The following is an 18,036-nucleotide window of genomic DNA, read 5'->3' on the forward strand; positions in this document are numbered from 1 at the left end:
ATTCAAATGTCCCAGCGCTCGCTGAGAGTAAACAAGTGACACTCAGAGATTCTCCCCCCACTCGGTTTTATGTGGACCTGATGGTTAATGGGTAGAGAAAGGAATATTTCAGCAGTTGTTCTTCTGTTTGTTAAACTCTGGAAACTGGATTTGAGACAAATGGTAACATCTCCCTAAGAGACTGATCATTGTCCCAAGATCACTCTTTCTCCAGTGATTCTGGCCTTAAAAGCTGATAGTAAACACATAGTGATCAATACATATTTAGCCATAAGCTCAGAACCCATAGATACCTTGTTAAATTCGGGTACAAAATGTAAGTGTATGCCAGTGCAAATCCTCAACATCTGACCCAAATCTGAGGCTAGCTTATCTTTTATCTTCCCTGTAGTTTGACAGTTTGAGCTCTGTATACAAATTTGTCTTCAGTCAGAACATCCAGTAAATGGTGGTTACACTGCATTTGCATGAGTGGCCCTCACCCCCACCCGTTCCACTACCATCAGCAGCAGCAGCAGCAGCCGTATTCCCTTGTTTGCTCCAGCCTCAGGCATGCTAACCAGAGACCCAGGCCAACTTGCTGGTCCTCTCCCCAACCGCTTCCTCTCCACCGCTGCTGGGTTTGACTCACCATGACCTCTGACCTACGACGCTACACCGCCTCCCCCACACATGCAAATCTGTTCCAGGAGGCATTAGAAAAAAGGAGAGGGTCAGATGGAGGGAAGGAAGAGAGAGAGAGCGAGAAAGAGAGAAGATGGAGTGACGTGGATGGATGGAAGCTGGGTGGGGGGGTGGGGGGGTTGGGGGTCGGGGGGGAGTGAGCAAGAGGGAGACGGAGCAATGGAGAGAGAGACCCCTAAAGGAAGTGTGAACGTCTTGGTCTCTGAAGTGGAGAGAAGTGGAGGGAGGTAGTGGCAGCCGCCTGTGTCTGCGAGGCTTACAGTGACCCATGCTGATCTTTCCTTGTGTGTGTGTGAGAGAGAGAAACAGAAAGCGTGAGTGCATCCACTGTACTTATTGTTTTCCTTGCTCCCAGGCTGCTCCAGGCACCTCAGTTTGTGTGTGTGAGGGGAGGTAAGCGATGTATGCGGCTGCATCTGGAGAGCCTCCAAACCCCCTCATCTCCTCTCCTCTCTCCTCCTTCTGTTCTCTCTGCTTGGAGGATCTGTCAGTTCTCCTTCTCTCTCTTTGTCCCTGCTTTGATCCTGCTCTCCAAGCCTTGGCTGGCCTCGCTAACAGCAGCTGAGCACAGGTCCTACTCCACTCCCACTAATAACACACATTCATGCCACACTGGGATGAACACACAAACAGACGTACACACACGCACTCACACACTCTCACTCACTGCTCCACTCACTCCCTCTGTCCTCTCTCACATACTCCAGAATCGGTAACGACTAGCTCTGCTATCATTCAGTGCTTTCTGTGAGTTGTCAGAGTTTATCGCTTTCACACAACCCTGTGTTTTACTGTAACCCTGCACTCGTACTGTGAGCAACTCGGGTGATGGGTCACTCTGTTCTGACTGATTGTGGGTGGTGTTAGAGGTTCCAAACACAGACATAATGGTTTCTTGAAGATACAGTTTATTGTTTTTCACAGGCAAATGTAGGCAAGTGTTTTGCAACAAATATGTGATTGATTTTTAAGAAGTATAGCAAATGCACTATATACTATCATTTCCAGGGCAAACTAACATGTTTTAATGTTCAGTGTTTCTCACCAGAACACACTGTAATGCATTTTCTCCTTCCGTGCAAAGCCTGTTACTGAATGATTAGACATCTGCATTGTTTACATTTGTTTGAGGTCTTTTTTCTCTCTTCTTTTACTGGTACATTGCTATTATTCGAAAAACATTACCACTAACAACAGTTACTGCCATCTGCAGTCAGCAGAAATATGAATTGTAACACAACTGTGCTGGTTTTGTGCATGTGCTAAACAATAGGACACAATACATACATAAAAACACAGATCAAAACAGTGAACTAGAGCTACTTAAACCTCTATGGGTGGTTTATTTGAACTGATCTCGCTGTCCACTAGCTTTTTATTCAGTCACATCTCATAGTCTTCCTCGGTTGATATAACAATTCCCACATATTTGATCACCTGTTGTCATGTGACAAAAGTTATACAATGTGACATAACATCTAACAAGAAGTTAGCCATCTTCTTGATAACTGAGCAAACTCAATTTGAGAGATGTGATTTAAAAACTCCCTTAAACCAAGCAAGTGGACCTTTAGTTAAGATTAAATTAAATATAAATAAACCATTTGCAAGCATCTTTATTCCTGCAGGCTGTCAAATTAAAATTCTAGAGAAGTGGGAATCTTGGGCTGCGTTTAGTGAGCTTCTTCTTTTTGTAGTTTCCAAGCAGAACTGCAAAGTTCATTGGCTGTTGACAAGCAGTGGCTGTGCACACGTTGGCCACTCGGCTCTGTAGCAAATGAAAGGATTTCTGGTAACTTGTTGACCATGCTATTCACAGTGTGAACTGTTGGATGAGAGAAGTCAGTCAACCACTGTGTGGCGGCCTCTTGGGAAAGCAGGCTGCGTCAACACAGTGCCACCCTCAGTTTGGCAGCAGCAGCCACATGACACCTCAAGGCTGGCCTTGATACAGCCTGTCTGCCTGCTTACTTCCCACTCTTCTTGCCAGCCAGAACTGAAGCTTAAATGCCACCATAGGAATTTAAGCTTCATCCCCACCTTCCCACCCCCCTGACACGCACACACACACCTTGTCACCCTTGTGGCACCAGAAGCACCCTTGGCAGCGACACTGCTCACCAATAGCTTACACATTAAGGCATGAGCAGTGGGTGACAGCAGGCCAGATTGTTTTGTAAGCGCAATATCTCACACTTTCACACACTCTTTAGCCCCACAATCTCCCTGCGTAATTGCATTATTGCAGTGTGTGGAGGTCCATGGTCGAGAGGGCTCAATAAAGATATGAGTCCTGGGAAAGACTGGGAGCGGTGGAATGAGAAAAGAGGAAGAAGAGGTAGATAAAGGGGGGAGGGGGGTAAGGAGGGGCAGTATAAAAAAAAGTGATAAAATAAAAGGAGAGAGGATAAAATCAAGAGGGATGACGGTTGGTGCATGGGACCGTTGAGGGTGGTCACAAGTAACAAGAGTGTGAGAATTTGAAGAGCGAGGGTGGAGTGTCCCAAATTTGAAAAAAAGAAAAAAAGTCAAATAATCATGCTGGTTTATTTTCCTGTCTGCTCGCCACACAATTGCCGTCTTTTGCTTTTCATCAGTAAAGTATCCCCAAACATCATGTGATCAAAAGCTTTTACAACACAGAGCCGTGTTCGCTGTGACTCAGCCTGTTTCCCACAGATTTCTGGTGATAGAGGAGTTGACACAGCAACAGGTAACACTCCGGGGACCGGCAGCAGCCAGGTGCGCCCGATAAGATGTTCGACTCGCAGGGAAAAGGGAGGGACCGACAGATCCAAGGCTCCGTGACTCAGTTCAGCGCCGGAGACCTCTTGCAACATGAGCGTGAGAAAGTCATTCAGGCGGAGAGCGTTTCAAAACCTACACTCTGTCTGCCTCACATCACTACGTTTGTTTTGGAACTCTTGTCAGTGGTATTGTGCTGGGAAAGGACTCAGGTGTGCAGTTCACAACAATGAGACGTGTTAGTGATGTGTTCGACAGAAGAAGCATTGTTGCGCATGAGGGATATGTAGGATTATTGCGGGTTTAGGTGCATGTACAGACCAGCCTCCCTCCTTCCAAAAGCAAAGTTTGCCATTACACACAAGACACGTGCGGTTTCACTGATGTCTCCACATGCCTGTTACTCATTCTGAAATTATAGCTGGTAGCATGTAAACCTAATTTTAACCACACAGTTAACAAGATTTTGATTGAAATCGGGGTGATATGAAATCATTAATAGTTTTAAAATGTTGCGGCCAAACGAGAATATAATGTCTTAAGTTATATAAAACTTTTGAATTCAGGCTTTAGCCTTCTGATAACATAATTAATCTGCCTGAAAGCTGCTGGCGGTGATGTCATACTATAGTTTGCAGACATTATAATTTACCGCTGCATGCTCAAGTGCAGACTTGGAGAGAACCTAAAACCATCTCTGCGCCTCTCTCATGTTCAGCAGAATATCTGGAGCCCTGCTTGCAGCGCCGCGTTGCCTATCAAATTCACGATCTTGCGGCCAGCCGCCGGCGACGCCCCGCAGATGCAGGCGGCAAGCCGGCGAGAGGAGCGCCTTCCCCTGGTCGCCTGCGCGCCACGTGTCGCGGTCTCTGCAGCAGCTGGAGGTGTGTGAGCTCAGCGGAGAGCCATGCACAGAGCTCCATATACTCAAAAAATAAAGTAGTGGATTTGATGCTCAGTATGAGTAGCTCGATTTCATTAAGGGTATTACACCTCACCCCATATTGCCATATTTATTACCGAAAGCCTCTATAATTGCGCATGGTTTCTAAAAATTATTTGAACATAGTGGGAATACTTGCAGCAGGAGAAAGTAAACTTTTCTGCGGTTTCACGAAAGCAAAGAAAGATACGATTAAACGGCAGTAGTTAATGGTAGTTTTGGAATCCATCGACTTAAGTGTTTGTAACCAAGTCCCGGTTCGTTTTTTTTTTTACAGAAATTAATATTGGTTGGGTGATATAGAATACAAGGGTAATAGAGGATCACCTCAAGGGCTCTTCAAACTTTAAACACCCCCCAGACTCCTAAACCCGGTGACATGTATCACAGACAGCGCAGGTTCATTAAACCTCCCTATTTGTGACCACAGTCGCACAACCTGAAAAATGTAGAGCTACTGCCCCTCAATAAACTTATAAGACGCAATTATGGGCCCTATTTCTCTTTTTACTGCCCGTCTGCTCTTACGTCTCTCCAACTGCAATAAAGATAAGGAAATGAAATTATGACCTGAAATCTAAAAAAGCCTTGAACGTTGTGGGGCGACGGTAGGCGGAGAGGAGGAGGAGGAGGAGGAGGCATCGGTCTGATCGTGTGAGCTCTCCGGGCTCAGAAATATCTCTGCTCTGGCTCACATTCCGATAAGGGAGCCCGATCCAGCTCTCTCAGTAGGCGTGGTTTTCCCAGGCTTTTAAAACAGCAGCTGCTATTTACCTTCCCCTCTAATGTAAACCACCACCGCCGCCGCCACATACCCCTCCCCTCACCCCCTCCGCCTTCCCCGTCCCTCCCTCCCTCCCTGGCCCGGCGGCCCCCCGGCAGCCCGACGGCCAAACCTCCAACCACTGCGCTCATAAAACATCCTGGCACGTGCTCCACATTCACAACACCGACAGATGATTATATGCCAAAATTTGTACCACAGGGTTAGGAACTACAGTGGTAAATAACATGGAAATGAAGTTTAATTTTACCCCCCGATAAAATGACTTTAGTCTAGGAACATAAAGACTGTGTTTTTGCTGTGTGTGTGTGTGTGTGTGTGTGTGTGTGTGTGTGTGTGTGTGTGTGTGTGTGTGTGTGTGTGTGTGTTAGGATTTGAGTTTGCCTCCTCGTGTGGTTTTGAGTTGTCATCCCAACTTGTTTTATTTTACCGAGATCATTATAACAGTAACAGTGTACTGTGAGGTTTGGTTGAAAAGAAAACAATAGAGCTCCCTCCTGTGCCTCCATGGCACATGACTGAAACTCTGATTGCCTGATAGCCTACCACTTCCCAGTTGTGGTTTTTAAAACGGTACAAACATGTCACAGTTATTTACTTTCTTTTTTTTTTCTCTTACTGTGGGCAGTTACCGGTTAAATTTGGGCAACTGAATTTTGCACAACCTCTTCTACAAAGGTTAGAAGGTAACTTTGTTGAGGGGAAACAGGCCAAATTATAATCGACTCAAGGCTGAATAAAAGTTGATTGGATTGTGGGTGTTAACATGGTAAGAGTGTGGATAATAGTATTAGTAAAATGCTGCTGTTGTAGATCCTAAGTATTTGTGGTATTTTAACAATTGTTTTTTTAGATTTTTAATTATTATTTTCTAATATTTCGTGCTGTTATCGCTCGTCTGGTAGATTTAAAAAAAAAGTTCCTCGGCCTCTCCTGGTGGCGGTGCCCAGTCAGCGGCTCCACTGTTAATATGTAAACGGTAGGATGATTGAAGACTGAAGGCAGTTTCCCCGGCTGTGCCCTGAACCCGGGCCGCGCGCCATTGGCCGCCAGCTTCAGGGGCCAGACAACCAATGGGAGGGCGCCGACCACGAGCCGTCCTCCCTCGGGCCGCGTGTCTCTCGCCCTGATTGGTGGAAAGTTACTGTGGGAAAGAAAGTTTGGGAAGTTTCACACGAGCCGTTCGCGTGCAGTGCTGGATATAAATACAAGCCACACGCGGAGAACCCAACAGAGAGACTGTGCATCCGCTCCTGGCAACCGCTGCAGCTGCGCACCGCTCTGACGGATTTTAACTTGATACGTATCTCAGGATTTTTTTGTTATTATTTGTGGCAGAGGGGACTTTTGAATATCGCGACCTGAATATTCATCGTCCTTCTTCCTGCACCACTGGACCGTAATTTGCCGTGATTTCGTGGGATATTTCAGATTTTAAAAAGAAGATGCCTGCCGATATGATGGAAAAAACCTCATCCTCTCCGGTCGCTGCAACCCCGGCAAGCATGAACACAACTCCCGATAAACCCAAGACAGCCTCTGAGCACCGAAAGGTTGGTATAAAACTTTTGTGTAAACGCATCTACCCCGTGACTGTCAGCTAAAAAGCCTTAAACATTTCATTTTGGGCGCAATTTTACACAAGTTCCTCGCCCAAATCAAGAATCTTTTACGCTTTTACGCACTAAAAAAGAGAAATGTAACAGTTTATGTCGTTTTGTTTTTATCTTTAGTCATCCAAGCCAATAATGGAAAAGAGGAGAAGAGCCAGAATCAACGAAAGCTTGGGGCAGCTGAAAACTCTCATCCTGGATGCGCTCAAAAAAGATGTAAGTAGGCTACTCACTCGTCATCCTGGTTTATTAATATATTCTTTGACGTACAATTCAAAACTGTCCCCTGTCAAACAGCGATAACGATGAGCGCGTTAATCCTAACCATGTGTGTTTTCCGTCTCATCAGAGCTCCAGACACTCCAAGCTGGAAAAGGCGGACATCCTGGAGATGACGGTGAAGCATCTCCGGAACCTCCAGAGGGCTCAGATGACCGGTAAGTCGCATTTCCCGGACTAATCCGTCTCGTGACTGTGCGTTTTAGATCATATCTGGGCTATTCAAGCACCCCTGCTTCATGACCCAGTTCTAAAATTGACCCCCGTCCAAAGTATACGCTCGTAACTCTATATATTGAACTAGATGTGCATTTGAACATCCTAACTGAATTCTCTCCGTCTGTTTTCTCTGCAGCTGCCCTGAACACAGACCCCACTGTCTTGGGAAAATACCGTGCCGGTTTCAGCGAGTGCATGAATGAGGTCACCCGGTTCCTTTCCACCTGCGAAGGCGTCAACACCGAGGTCAGGACGCGGCTGCTCGGTCACCTGGCCAACTGCATGACCCAGATTAACGCCATGAACTATCCCAGCCAGCATCAGCACCAGCACCAGCTCCCCTCCACCGCCGGGCCAACGCACCCTTCATTCGGCCAGTCCATGGTGCAGATCCCCAGCTCGTCCCCGCAGGTCCTGCCCATGAACGCGGTCTCCTGTAAAGGGGGCTCTTCGCCTGCAAATTTACCTTCAGACGCCACCAAAGTGTACGGCGGTTTCCAGATCGTGCCTGCCACAGACGGACAGTTTGCGTTCCTCATACCCAACGCGGCATTTGCGCCAAACGGCCCCGTTATCCCCGTGTATGCCAACAACGTCAGCACGCCGGTCCCTGTGCCGGCTGCGGTTTCCCCAGGAGCCCCGTCAGGCAACACGGACTCAGTGTGGCGACCCTGGTGAAAAGTGGGGGGGGGGAGGACCATAAAGACTTTAAAATGACACTTAATAGTTCTCTCTTTGTTCAATGTTAGAAAAAGTTGTTTTGAACCTGTTTTTTCTTGTCAAATGGAAAGAGTATGCACTATATTTGTACAGCTAACAAGGGAGTAAAGTTCATATTGAAATGAGATTTGTATTGTGGAAGTCCGTTCACTGCATTTTTATATATTTGAGTCGTCTTTTTTACTGTGTGATGCCAAAGATATGTTCAATGCTCTTACGCTGTTCTTCGTTTTGGAAGACAAAATAAATTTGTTAACATATAAAAAAAAAACTGTTTCTGCCTTATTTTTCAGAGAAAAAACAAACAAACAAGCCTGGTTTTAGTGATGCGTGAAAGTGCAAATACAACGATAGAAAGACTTACAAGACTTTTATGAGCTAATAATAACACTTTGTTATATATATATATATATATATATATATATACAATCTCAGTGGCTCAAGGCATCTCCTCCTGTGGTGTCTGAGCAAAGACACTTTACGTGCTCGTTCATTGTAAATCACATTGGACCAGATTGTCACTAAACTGTAGGCTAATTGTAATTCTTTTATCTAAATGAATGAGTCAGACAGGACACAGTGGCTTTGTAATTAATCAGAAACAGGAGCTAGACTGTCCAACGCTGCTCCGTTTCTCAGCAGCTTCACCTTTCCTGGTGGAAACTTTGGAGCCTTACAGAGGTCACTAACGCCATCTAGCAGCACACAAGTGCATTGCAGTCTGATTGGTATTGGTAAGATCGATCCATGGAGTGTGGATGGCTGCTGTGGATGTGCATGTTAGATGAAAAGCAGCAGAGCTTCTGTCTAATGTAAGAGAGAATTGTGGAAATAGGAAAATACTTTGATTATTGTTCTATACATAAAGCCACAGGACCATTTTGTTGGAGAGGCCTAAGATAATTAACTTCTCAGACCAGCCTTTGCACGGTTTGATCCAAACTCATGTTTCTAAATAAAAATTAACATTTTTGTCTGTTTTGAACCTGTTGTATTGTGACATAAAGTTAAATGGCCATTCATCAGTGCAAATGATGCAGTGGCCCCTTCCACTCAAACATTTCTAAATAGGAGATAATAGGCTAACTATCAACCAATAATTTGAAGTGATCAAGCTCCTAAAAATGATCATTTTAAGGATTTCCGCTGTACAGTCAGCTTTCACATCACCACCAGCATTAATCTCCTGACAGTATGGAGCAGAGAGGAGCCCTAGGCTGTCTTTAATCAGAGCTGAGGGAGTTCCTTGATGCCAGGGGGGTGGGGGGGTGGAGTGAGGGACATGTTAACCACCTCACCACTGAGCCATGTGGTAGCGCTCTGCTCTGCCCAGGTGCGTGTGCCCCCTCGAGCTATCCGAGTGTGGCCCGTCTTTGAAGGGGGTGTGTGTGGGGAGGGGGTGCAGGTGTTTGCAATTATCAGTGCGCTAAGAGGCACAAAGTGTGGATAAGTGCCATCATTTTGAATTTCCATCACACCTTTTTACAGGGGGCCATGTATCCCTGTTTGATTGAAGCCATGTGTGTGCTTGTGTCTGTGTGTGCATATGTCTTGTGTGTGTGTGTATGTGTTTGTGGATGGTGCTGGGTGAGGACATGCCTGGCTAAAGGGCACAATGGGTGAGGTAGTGGGGAGTTAAGTTGGGGGTGAGGGGGGTTCAAGGAAAGGCCTACCACACGGGAACAGTCGGCCCTCCTGTGAGCCAGAGCTTCTCCACACAAACACGCAGTCACAGACACACACAAACACATGCACACTCAAAACGTTCCCACAGCATTCCAGCTGTGCTCGGACCAGTATCGAGCTTCCTGCCCTTAGCCCTGGGGCCACAGCTGGACGCGGGACGTCTGTTAGGCACGTGGTGTGACCCGGACAACACCCAGCTGCTGAGCCCTCCCACCCCGCCTCACTGCCTTTCCCCCTTTTCCGCTTTTCCTCCCCTCCTCCCCCCTACCCACCAACATCTTCAGCAGTCTCTTCCCCTCTGGAGAACAGCTTTACGAGCCTCTCCAATTACCCAGTGCAGTGGCCGAGCTGCCGGAGTGACCGCACACATGTCACAACACGACCGGGGGGTTAGCTGCCATGCGTGTCCATTAACTTTTCCCACACTCCGCGTGCATGCAGGGAGCGAAAGGAGGGAAAAAAACCCTCTGCTTCCTCCTTGGCTCTCTAAGTGCTACCATATGGTCCTCTCTCCCTCTCTCTCTGTCATAGTTCTTCTTTCTCTCTCTCCCTCTCTCTCCCGGCCCGTCACTGGGGCTGTCTTTGATTGCAGCCCAGACAAGCGAGAGCTTTATGATTTAAGCCCAGGGCTTGCTGTACCAAGCCCTGGACTCATTTTGAAGCCAAACTTCTCTCCCTCCCCTCCTCTTCCCCCCCTCCCCTCCCTCCTCCTGCAGTTGCAGGGGAAGGCTGTTTTCTGGCAGGAAATGAATAGCTCCCAGATGAGCGCAGGAACCTGAGAGGTCGTGAGAAAGAGGCGAACCCCCCTCCGCAGGCCCGGCCTGCTGCCAGCCGCCAGGGGAATGTGGGAGAGCGCCTCTCTGACACACGCATCAACCCCTTTGCCCTCCACCACACCACCTGACTGACTGACTGTCTGCCTCTGCATTGGGCCCTGAGCCTGGAAATAGACTGATAGACAGGGCAACCGCCACCGAGCCAGGCAGCACGGCTAGTCAGCCAGCCAACAGAGCAGCCAGGCAGGGAGAGGAAAAGCTGTGGGAGGGGAGAGAGAAGTGTTGGATCTGTGTGGGCGGAAGTGGATCAGTGTGTGTATACAGTCTGAATCCTGACCCAAGTGTAAAATACAATGGAAAGTTATATCTGTAATTTAAGTTTACATAAGACTCATGAATGACCCTGACTTTTTATTTGCGCAGATTTTGTGCACATGCACACATTCACTGACATGCTTCCCTCCCTCTGTCCCAGAGGCTTACACTCATTCCAGAGTATACACTCACTCAGACAGGTGTTCCTTGTCAGGAGCAAAGGGTTTTTCCCTTCTGTTCCCTGTGTGCTGAACTAACATTTATTCCTTGTGAGGTTGATGCTGTTATGGTTGGACGTGGTCAGAGGTTTGGCCACAGCTGTCCAGACGTATTTTAGGATCCTTTTTAATCACTGTTCTGCATCAGTATGACATGTTGAGATCAACACCAACATTTTCCAACATTTTTGGCCTGTGACCCCTTAAAACGAAGCAATGTACACTTCTAAACCTCATCACTGGTTATGGCTCCAGTTCAGAGATGAATTGTGAGCAGATGAAGTCAAAAGTGAGTTTTCCTCCTCCGACTGTTTCGTTTCAATAATATTTTAGAGACTTAAAGAGTTGAAAAGATCCAGTATTTCACAGGTAAAAAGCAAACATTATGGAAGTTAGAAGAAATTACCCCAGACTGGGAACCAGCGATCTAGAGACACATTACATCAACTGTGCAGTCACATGAAGCTCATTAACAGCAATGTCCTACTTGACTTACTCACATTTGTCACTTACCGATAAAAGCTACTGTAGTCACAAACAGAGTCTGAGAGCTTGAAATGATCTGCAGACGCTTACAAAAGGCTATCAAGATCTCATGGACCCAATCTCCACTCCCCTATTATTAGTGCATTACTCATCAGACTTGTTCTGTCCTCTCTTAGGAGCATATACAGTGACTCAGTACCCATCTAACTCTACATGGCATACCCCCCTTATGCTCCCCTAGTCTCCCTATCTTTCTCTGTCACACTCTTTCTTTGTCTCATACATACAAACACACACACAGTTTGTGCGAAGCTCCTATGGTAACCTGTGGGCCCAGTAAACAGGACAAGCTGTCTACACACAAATCCCAGCAGTGTGCGTGCCCACTTTCCTTGGCTCACCCTGCATGGCAACAAAAACCCCACCAGAGGTTCCCACCACCAGCCCATTCAAATGTCAGCCACCTCGTTTGAAGTCGCAGACTGCTATGTAAATCCACGGTGTTTCTCACCAGCCCTGCCTCTCACACATACTCAAAAACAAGAACTCCAGCAAAGGTGGTCCTGTGATGCTGGATGATTGTTTCTTTTATAGTCTCCAGCCTTTAGAAAAAGTCTTTTTTTTCTTATAGCTCCCAATTTTGGTTCGTAAACATGTTGTTGAGGGGTTTTGGTGGATGGTTTCAGGGCATGATGACTTGAGGAGAGCAGGACATGGCAACCATACGAAACCGTCAGTTACAAAGTTGGCACATCCCCCAACTCTGGGCTTTGACAGTGATGACCCCATCACACTGCGCCTTTGTATGACCTGTCCTCCAGCTACTCTGGAACCCAAGGCCAATTGAGTGGGAGGGTTTCCCCCCTCAGCGACCATCACAACAAACAAATAGACCAGACAAACAAGTTCCCACCACACCAGCGTCCAAACAACTGCCAACGGTGACAGTTTGGTTGGTTTTGATATCACACAAAGAGGTTCTTCATGAAGCACTTCAGAGCCTCTCGCTTTCATCCTTCAAAGCCAAGTTTCTCAACCTTAGGGTCGCGGCCCCCCGGGATGTGTCCCTAGAAAAACACCGGAAACTCTAATCAAAAAGAAAAGATAATAATAAATAATAACATCAATAATTTGAAATGTGTAACCCGGAAGTGCCTAAAATATTGTGCATTATCACTGCATGATTATAGTGCTTACCTTGGCAGTGTGTGCTCAGGGGGTTTAACATATTGTATGTGGAGCTGGGTAGCCTCAACTAATTCAGCTAGGTTTGTTATGTTGCTATGTCCTTTCACAATGTTATTTCATATTGTTTTGCGATTTGTTCTTCAGATATATACAAATATTTTTTGAACATACTCTTTGTACATACTCTACATATTGCAACATGAAGTTTGATGGTCCTAAAGAACTTAAATTAAATAAATAAACAAACTCCCAATTTGCAAACTTTTTGTGGTGGTCTTGCAGCGCATGCCCATTTCCTGTTACAACCATATATCTCAGAAACATTTTGCGTGCTGCTTTGCGTCAGAGGTTTTTTTGTTTGTTTGTTTTTTAAATCATCCAACAGGTTTTTTAATGGTTTATTGGGCTTGAAGAATTTGTTTCAATCCATAAAGAAATAGTTAATACTTCATTCACCTTGTTGGAAAAAATTTAAATCACCAAATTTGAAGATATTATGGTTTTCCCTCTACATGGATGATACAGTAACTGAAAAGAATGCTCTTTTCTCTTTCCTTCCTCCACAAGAAGGTAAAAAGTCAGGGTTAGTGTCACTCTGTGCCATGATGTTATTTCTGTGTGCAGGCACTACGTGACTATCCAGTCTGAATCTGTTCTTATATGTGTGGTTTCACATGGTTGAATGTTGAGATGATTTACTTTTATATTTTGTATGTGTGTGTGTGTGTGTGTGTGTGTGTGAGAGAGAGAGGTCACGGTAGGTAGCTACTCAGAGTTCATCTACAGAATGCGTGTGTCTTCAGGGATGTGCGAACATGCTTTTGCAGCTTACCAACTACTACATTCACACTACATCATCATTTTTGTCTGGGGTTTTGTGTCTCTTTGCACATGCAAGCAAGGCTGAGATCAATTAATGTGGTCCGGGGAGACTTGTGAAGTGCAGCAGGAGAGCGAAACACACCCCTAACGCACTCAACTTACACACTGTTTGGCGGTATGATCTACGAGCTCTGCCCTCGCGTGGCTGGTTTTATTTTCCTGCTTTTAACAGCCCCTCCGTGGAGGCTCGGGCCCCTCTGAGATGAAGGGAAAGAGAAACCAGATTTTCTGACCCATGAATACATCAAACGGGTCCGGATGTCCAGCTCTTTTTCACTCTGACGGAGCTGGGATGGAGTCAGCTAGTTTGATGTTAGTAAATCAACACACTGGCTATTGTTGTAAAGTCATGATGATGGTGTTGATGATGTAATGTTAACTTCAAGGCCACACACACAGGAGCATGGGATACAGAGAGGAGAGGTGTCAGCACAGAAACTGATGGATTAAGTCTTGACTGTGCAAACAGTTTTGTTTGTGTTCTTTGATTGCGTGGCTCACACTTCAGCATGGGAAATGATGGTAATGTGCTCTGAATGAAGAACCTTCTCCACAAATGAGGGCTCCTGTGGAGAAAGCAATGTGGTGTTTGACTGTTGGGTGTGTGCAGTTTTGTAGTCAGTTTGTAGTCCAGTCTGCTGTGCTTCCAAACAGACAAAAATTTAATGTTACACACTGTGTATCTGAAATTGCCACAATTTGTAATCACTGTGAGTGTGTCCTTTCCATTTAACACTCAGCTTTGTCATATATTGCTCTGCATGTGTGGAGTTGTCCAACAATGTAGGACAGACATATTAAGTGTGATCAGTTTTGTATGTTTCCTGGAAGATGATTGCAAAGATGGTGTTAATTTCCACCTAAATAATCAATGTAAAAGGTCTTGAATTCAAGCATTTCAAGTAGTATCAGGTGTGTGCAACCAAGATAGATTTTTCAAAACACAGAAAAAAAAAACACAGCACACTGACACACTGAGTTTGAGTGTGAGTTTAACATTTTAGACACTTTGTCATCTTTTGGATCTGTAATATTGACCCTTTTTGAGGACTTTATGCAGGAAACATTTGCGCACACAACTATCATAAGTTTTAATGAACATTACTGTATTTCTTTACTAATCTAAGCTCAATTTATGTCTAGATTTAAGTACTGCAGCAGTCGTGGTGACATACAATGCAACATGTTGAATTTAGCAACTTTAAAGGGATGCACTTCTTTTCAGTTCCATCCTGGTCCTCTTTTCTCCTTTGTTTCTTTTGGCTGGTTTTACTTGAGTTTTAGTTTGGTCACTGCTTGTTCCCCTCGCACTTAGGTATTTCACCACTGAAATACATTGCATCATGTCAGCGCTCAGAGACATGAAATTGTATTATCCCACCTCCCTCTGCTCCGTCCACGCAAAAGCAGGCTAAACTGTGACGTGGACCAGCAGTTAATCCTCTTTCTCTTTTTGGAGCCAGTGGCGGGAGCCGCAGAGGAGCTGGCCCCAGAGATACGACCACGAGACGCTATAGACACAAAGCCAGCCGTGTGTGTGTGAGAGTGTAATTGTTTGAGGGTGTGCACAATAAAGAGTTTGTCCATGTCATTTAGAGTGTGTGATGGTGAGTGTGTTTGTGCGTCTTTGCTTGTCTATATGCCTTCCAAACACGTTGACAAAGCCCAAGTGTGGGTTTATACTGGATCGACTGTGTTTTTCTCTGTGTGTATGTGTGTGTGTTCCATACCTCCCACCTCATCTGTCTGTGTAACTTCACCTTTTGTGGTGTGTATTCCCAAACACTCCCACTAGACCCTGTTACCTCAGCTCCGGTTTGCATCATGAATGAGACAAATGTCTGTGCGTTTGTGTGTGTAGAGTTGGGGTACTGGCAAGCTTGCCGTGGACTTGTAAACCCCAGTTTCTCTGGGAAGTGGTTCCAATGTGATTATCCCTGAAGCTGTGATGCAGCCACCTAGAGTGGGCAGAAGGAACTTAGAACTCAGAAGAATAAGTGTCGTGTTTCTGATGATATTGTGTTGTGTGGTCAAATACACAGAGCGTCTGCTTCCCTGTTTTTCTTTGTTTCCCTCAGTTGCATTAGCTAAGCAAAAAAGCAATGTGACATTCCTGAGAACGAAGATAAGTCACTGAATGAAAAGGATGACTGAGTGAGTCAGACAGCGTGGCTACTTTACATTGTAGGGGAGCTTGTCTGTCTAACTTTATGGTCACTGTCAACATTCAGGATATAGTGTGACCTTTAATTTGTGTCCCATGACAATCAGACAGTTAATGTTAGCTATGTTTAGCCATAACCACAATCTTGTATTTCCCATCTTGTTTTGGTTGCCGCATCTTAACCATAGTTGCTGTTTGCAGATATTATAGACAGAAATATTTTTTAAAACAATGGAATTGGACATTAAAAAGTCTCTTCAGTGACTGTAATCTTGGGTTTTGCAGGATCAGCCGATATCAGTGTTCTTTTCTTGTGATAAACCAGCCAAGATCATATCTTTTGGGTATGAAACATTCAGTCCCATTAGCCTTAAAAAGTGGCCTTTAAAAAAAATCAAATTTGCAAGTTGAATGGTAGAAAATAATTTTCAGTAGAATAATGAACTTGTCTGCCATCATCCAGACTCTGTTGTCAGTATATTCCAGCCACTTGTAGTTTCACCAACATGTGCGTTAACGCACATCTTCTTGCGATGTCTTTAGCTGTATATTGCTAAAATGATTTGTTTGACTGTTTTACTATGCAGATGGACAGGAGTCTGATAAGTGCCTATAAATGTTTAATACAGCATCACTTTAAAACCCAGTCTTGCTTTAGTTTTCATTAGTACAGAAGATTATTTTTCATTCTTTCCTCTATTAAAGGGACCCTATCTTACATTGCTTTTCAACAGTTAAAATGGTGTCAGCTGATGGTCCTGGCTTGTGTTTACTGGGCTACTCAGTGGTGAACTGGCAACATTTACAGTACTCATCATCAATAATCACTGTTCCTTCTCCAGATGGACTGACAAAAAGACACTGGCTCCACAGTGATGTAAACCTCAAAGTAATTGTGACTTTGAAGCAATTCAACACTCTACATCTCAGTAAACTCTGCAATTTTACACTTCTATCAACTTTCCCTTTAGGGAGGAAACAAATTAAAGCTCCATATTCAGTCACAGTAAACTTGTGGATATAAACAGCCTGTGTGCATTGTAGGCAGATGCGCAGACACATCTGAAAAGACTATTACTCTTCTAGCATTTTCTACAACTCTATATTTAGGCTATGTTGTCAGCTGACAGGGTTCTGCTCTTTCCAAGCCTCAGAGCTGCTTCATTACCACCAGGAAGACATATTTAACTGCACATCAGAGCTCTTTTTTTTTTTCAGTTTCATGTGTCCCGTGTTTAAATGGTCCCTTATGGTCTGCTGTTTTCTTTCTTAGAATAGATGTATTGTCTGTAGACCCAAGTTGAAGCCTTTGCAGCCATCATAATTACTGTCTCTGTGAACAGAGTGGTAGAGCTGTCGTTCATTTGTGGAATCAGATAATTTACATGATCCACTAATCTGAAGCTGGCATGTTCACTTCCTCCTTAACTCGGCCAATAGGCATTAGGGTGATTAGCGTGTGACGTCTTTGGCTGACAGGGGCTGACGATTTGTCCTGAAGATTGCAAAATCTCTCTCTCTCTCCCTCTCTCTCTCTCTCTCTCACACACACACACACACACACACACTCGTGCACACACCTATTTTCCCACGTGCTCCACAGAATCAGGCACCAGTTGCTGAGCGTCTGCGTGCGACCCTCCACAGACGATATCAGGGTAATTGACAGTGACTGGAAATATGCAGCATCATTGAGCTCCGACCCGTGTGACTAACAGGGTTAGGGCCTCCCCCCTTTGAGACCCACCGTTCCTCCGAAGCCATCAGTGATATTCAATTTGTGTTAAAGCTCCCTTTGAGGGGCCCCCAGGGGCCCGATTTGATTAACATATTTTATGGTGAGCCCTTGCATGTAGCCGGGAGTGCTTCAGGCCCCATATTAATAATAGTCAGAGCCCATTATGGCTGACTATGTGACGACAGTGACAGTGAGGCCTCACAGTGGTTTATGGACGCCTCCGTAGTGAAACCCAAACAGCCAGAGAAGTGACCGGTCTTCAATGGGACGGAGATTCCTGATTTTCGCGAGGCCTATGTGTGATTGTGCAGTTTCTCTGACGGCTCTTGCCATGCTGGCTTGAGGCTAATAAGAAGTGATTCATGCAAGCGAGTCACAATGCCACAGTGGATTGAATTTGTTTCATCTACGGTTCTCTCCATCACTTATCAGTGGACTGAACTGCACTGCAAATAAATGGAGGGAGGACAATAGACAGCGTTTGTAAGGGCACTTTTCCCACAGTCCTATCTGTCATGAAAATGGACACACACTGACACAAGGACAAAGCGACAGACAGACGCACACTCGAACCCAACTTCCGAGAGTGTCTACAG

General features: G+C 45.3%; 1 protein-coding gene across 1 annotated transcript; it reads left to right on the top strand.

Annotated features, from left to right (window-relative positions):
- Positions 1–6,395: 6,395 nt before the first annotated feature.
- her6 (hairy-related 6) lies at positions 6,396–8,241 on the top strand. The gene is made up of 4 exons (XM_041039461.1): positions 6,396–6,709; positions 6,890–6,985; positions 7,119–7,206; positions 7,404–8,241. Exons 1-4 carry the CDS (start codon positions 6,602–6,604, stop codon positions 7,943–7,945), a joined length of 834 nt encoding a protein of 277 aa, XP_040895395.1. The 5' UTR covers positions 6,396–6,601; the 3' UTR covers positions 7,946–8,241.
- Positions 8,242–18,036: the final 9,795 nt, after the last annotated feature.

This window comes from Toxotes jaculatrix, chromosome 6 (assembly GCF_017976425.1).
Source record: "Toxotes jaculatrix isolate fToxJac2 chromosome 6, fToxJac2.pri, whole genome shotgun sequence".
Taxonomy (NCBI): domain Eukaryota; kingdom Metazoa; phylum Chordata; class Actinopteri; family Toxotidae; genus Toxotes; species Toxotes jaculatrix.

Coding starts and splice junctions, on each gene's coding strand:
- her6 (XM_041039461.1), top strand. CDS start 6,602: ATGCCTGCCGATATGATGGAAAAAACCTCATCCTCTCCGGTCGCTGCA. Junction 6,710..6,889: donor CAGCCTCTGAGCACCGAAAG/GTTGGTATAAAA, acceptor TTTTATCTTTAG/TCATCCAAGCCAATAATGGA. Junction 7,207..7,403: donor CCAGAGGGCTCAGATGACCG/GTAAGTCGCATT, acceptor TTTTCTCTGCAG/CTGCCCTGAACACAGACCCC.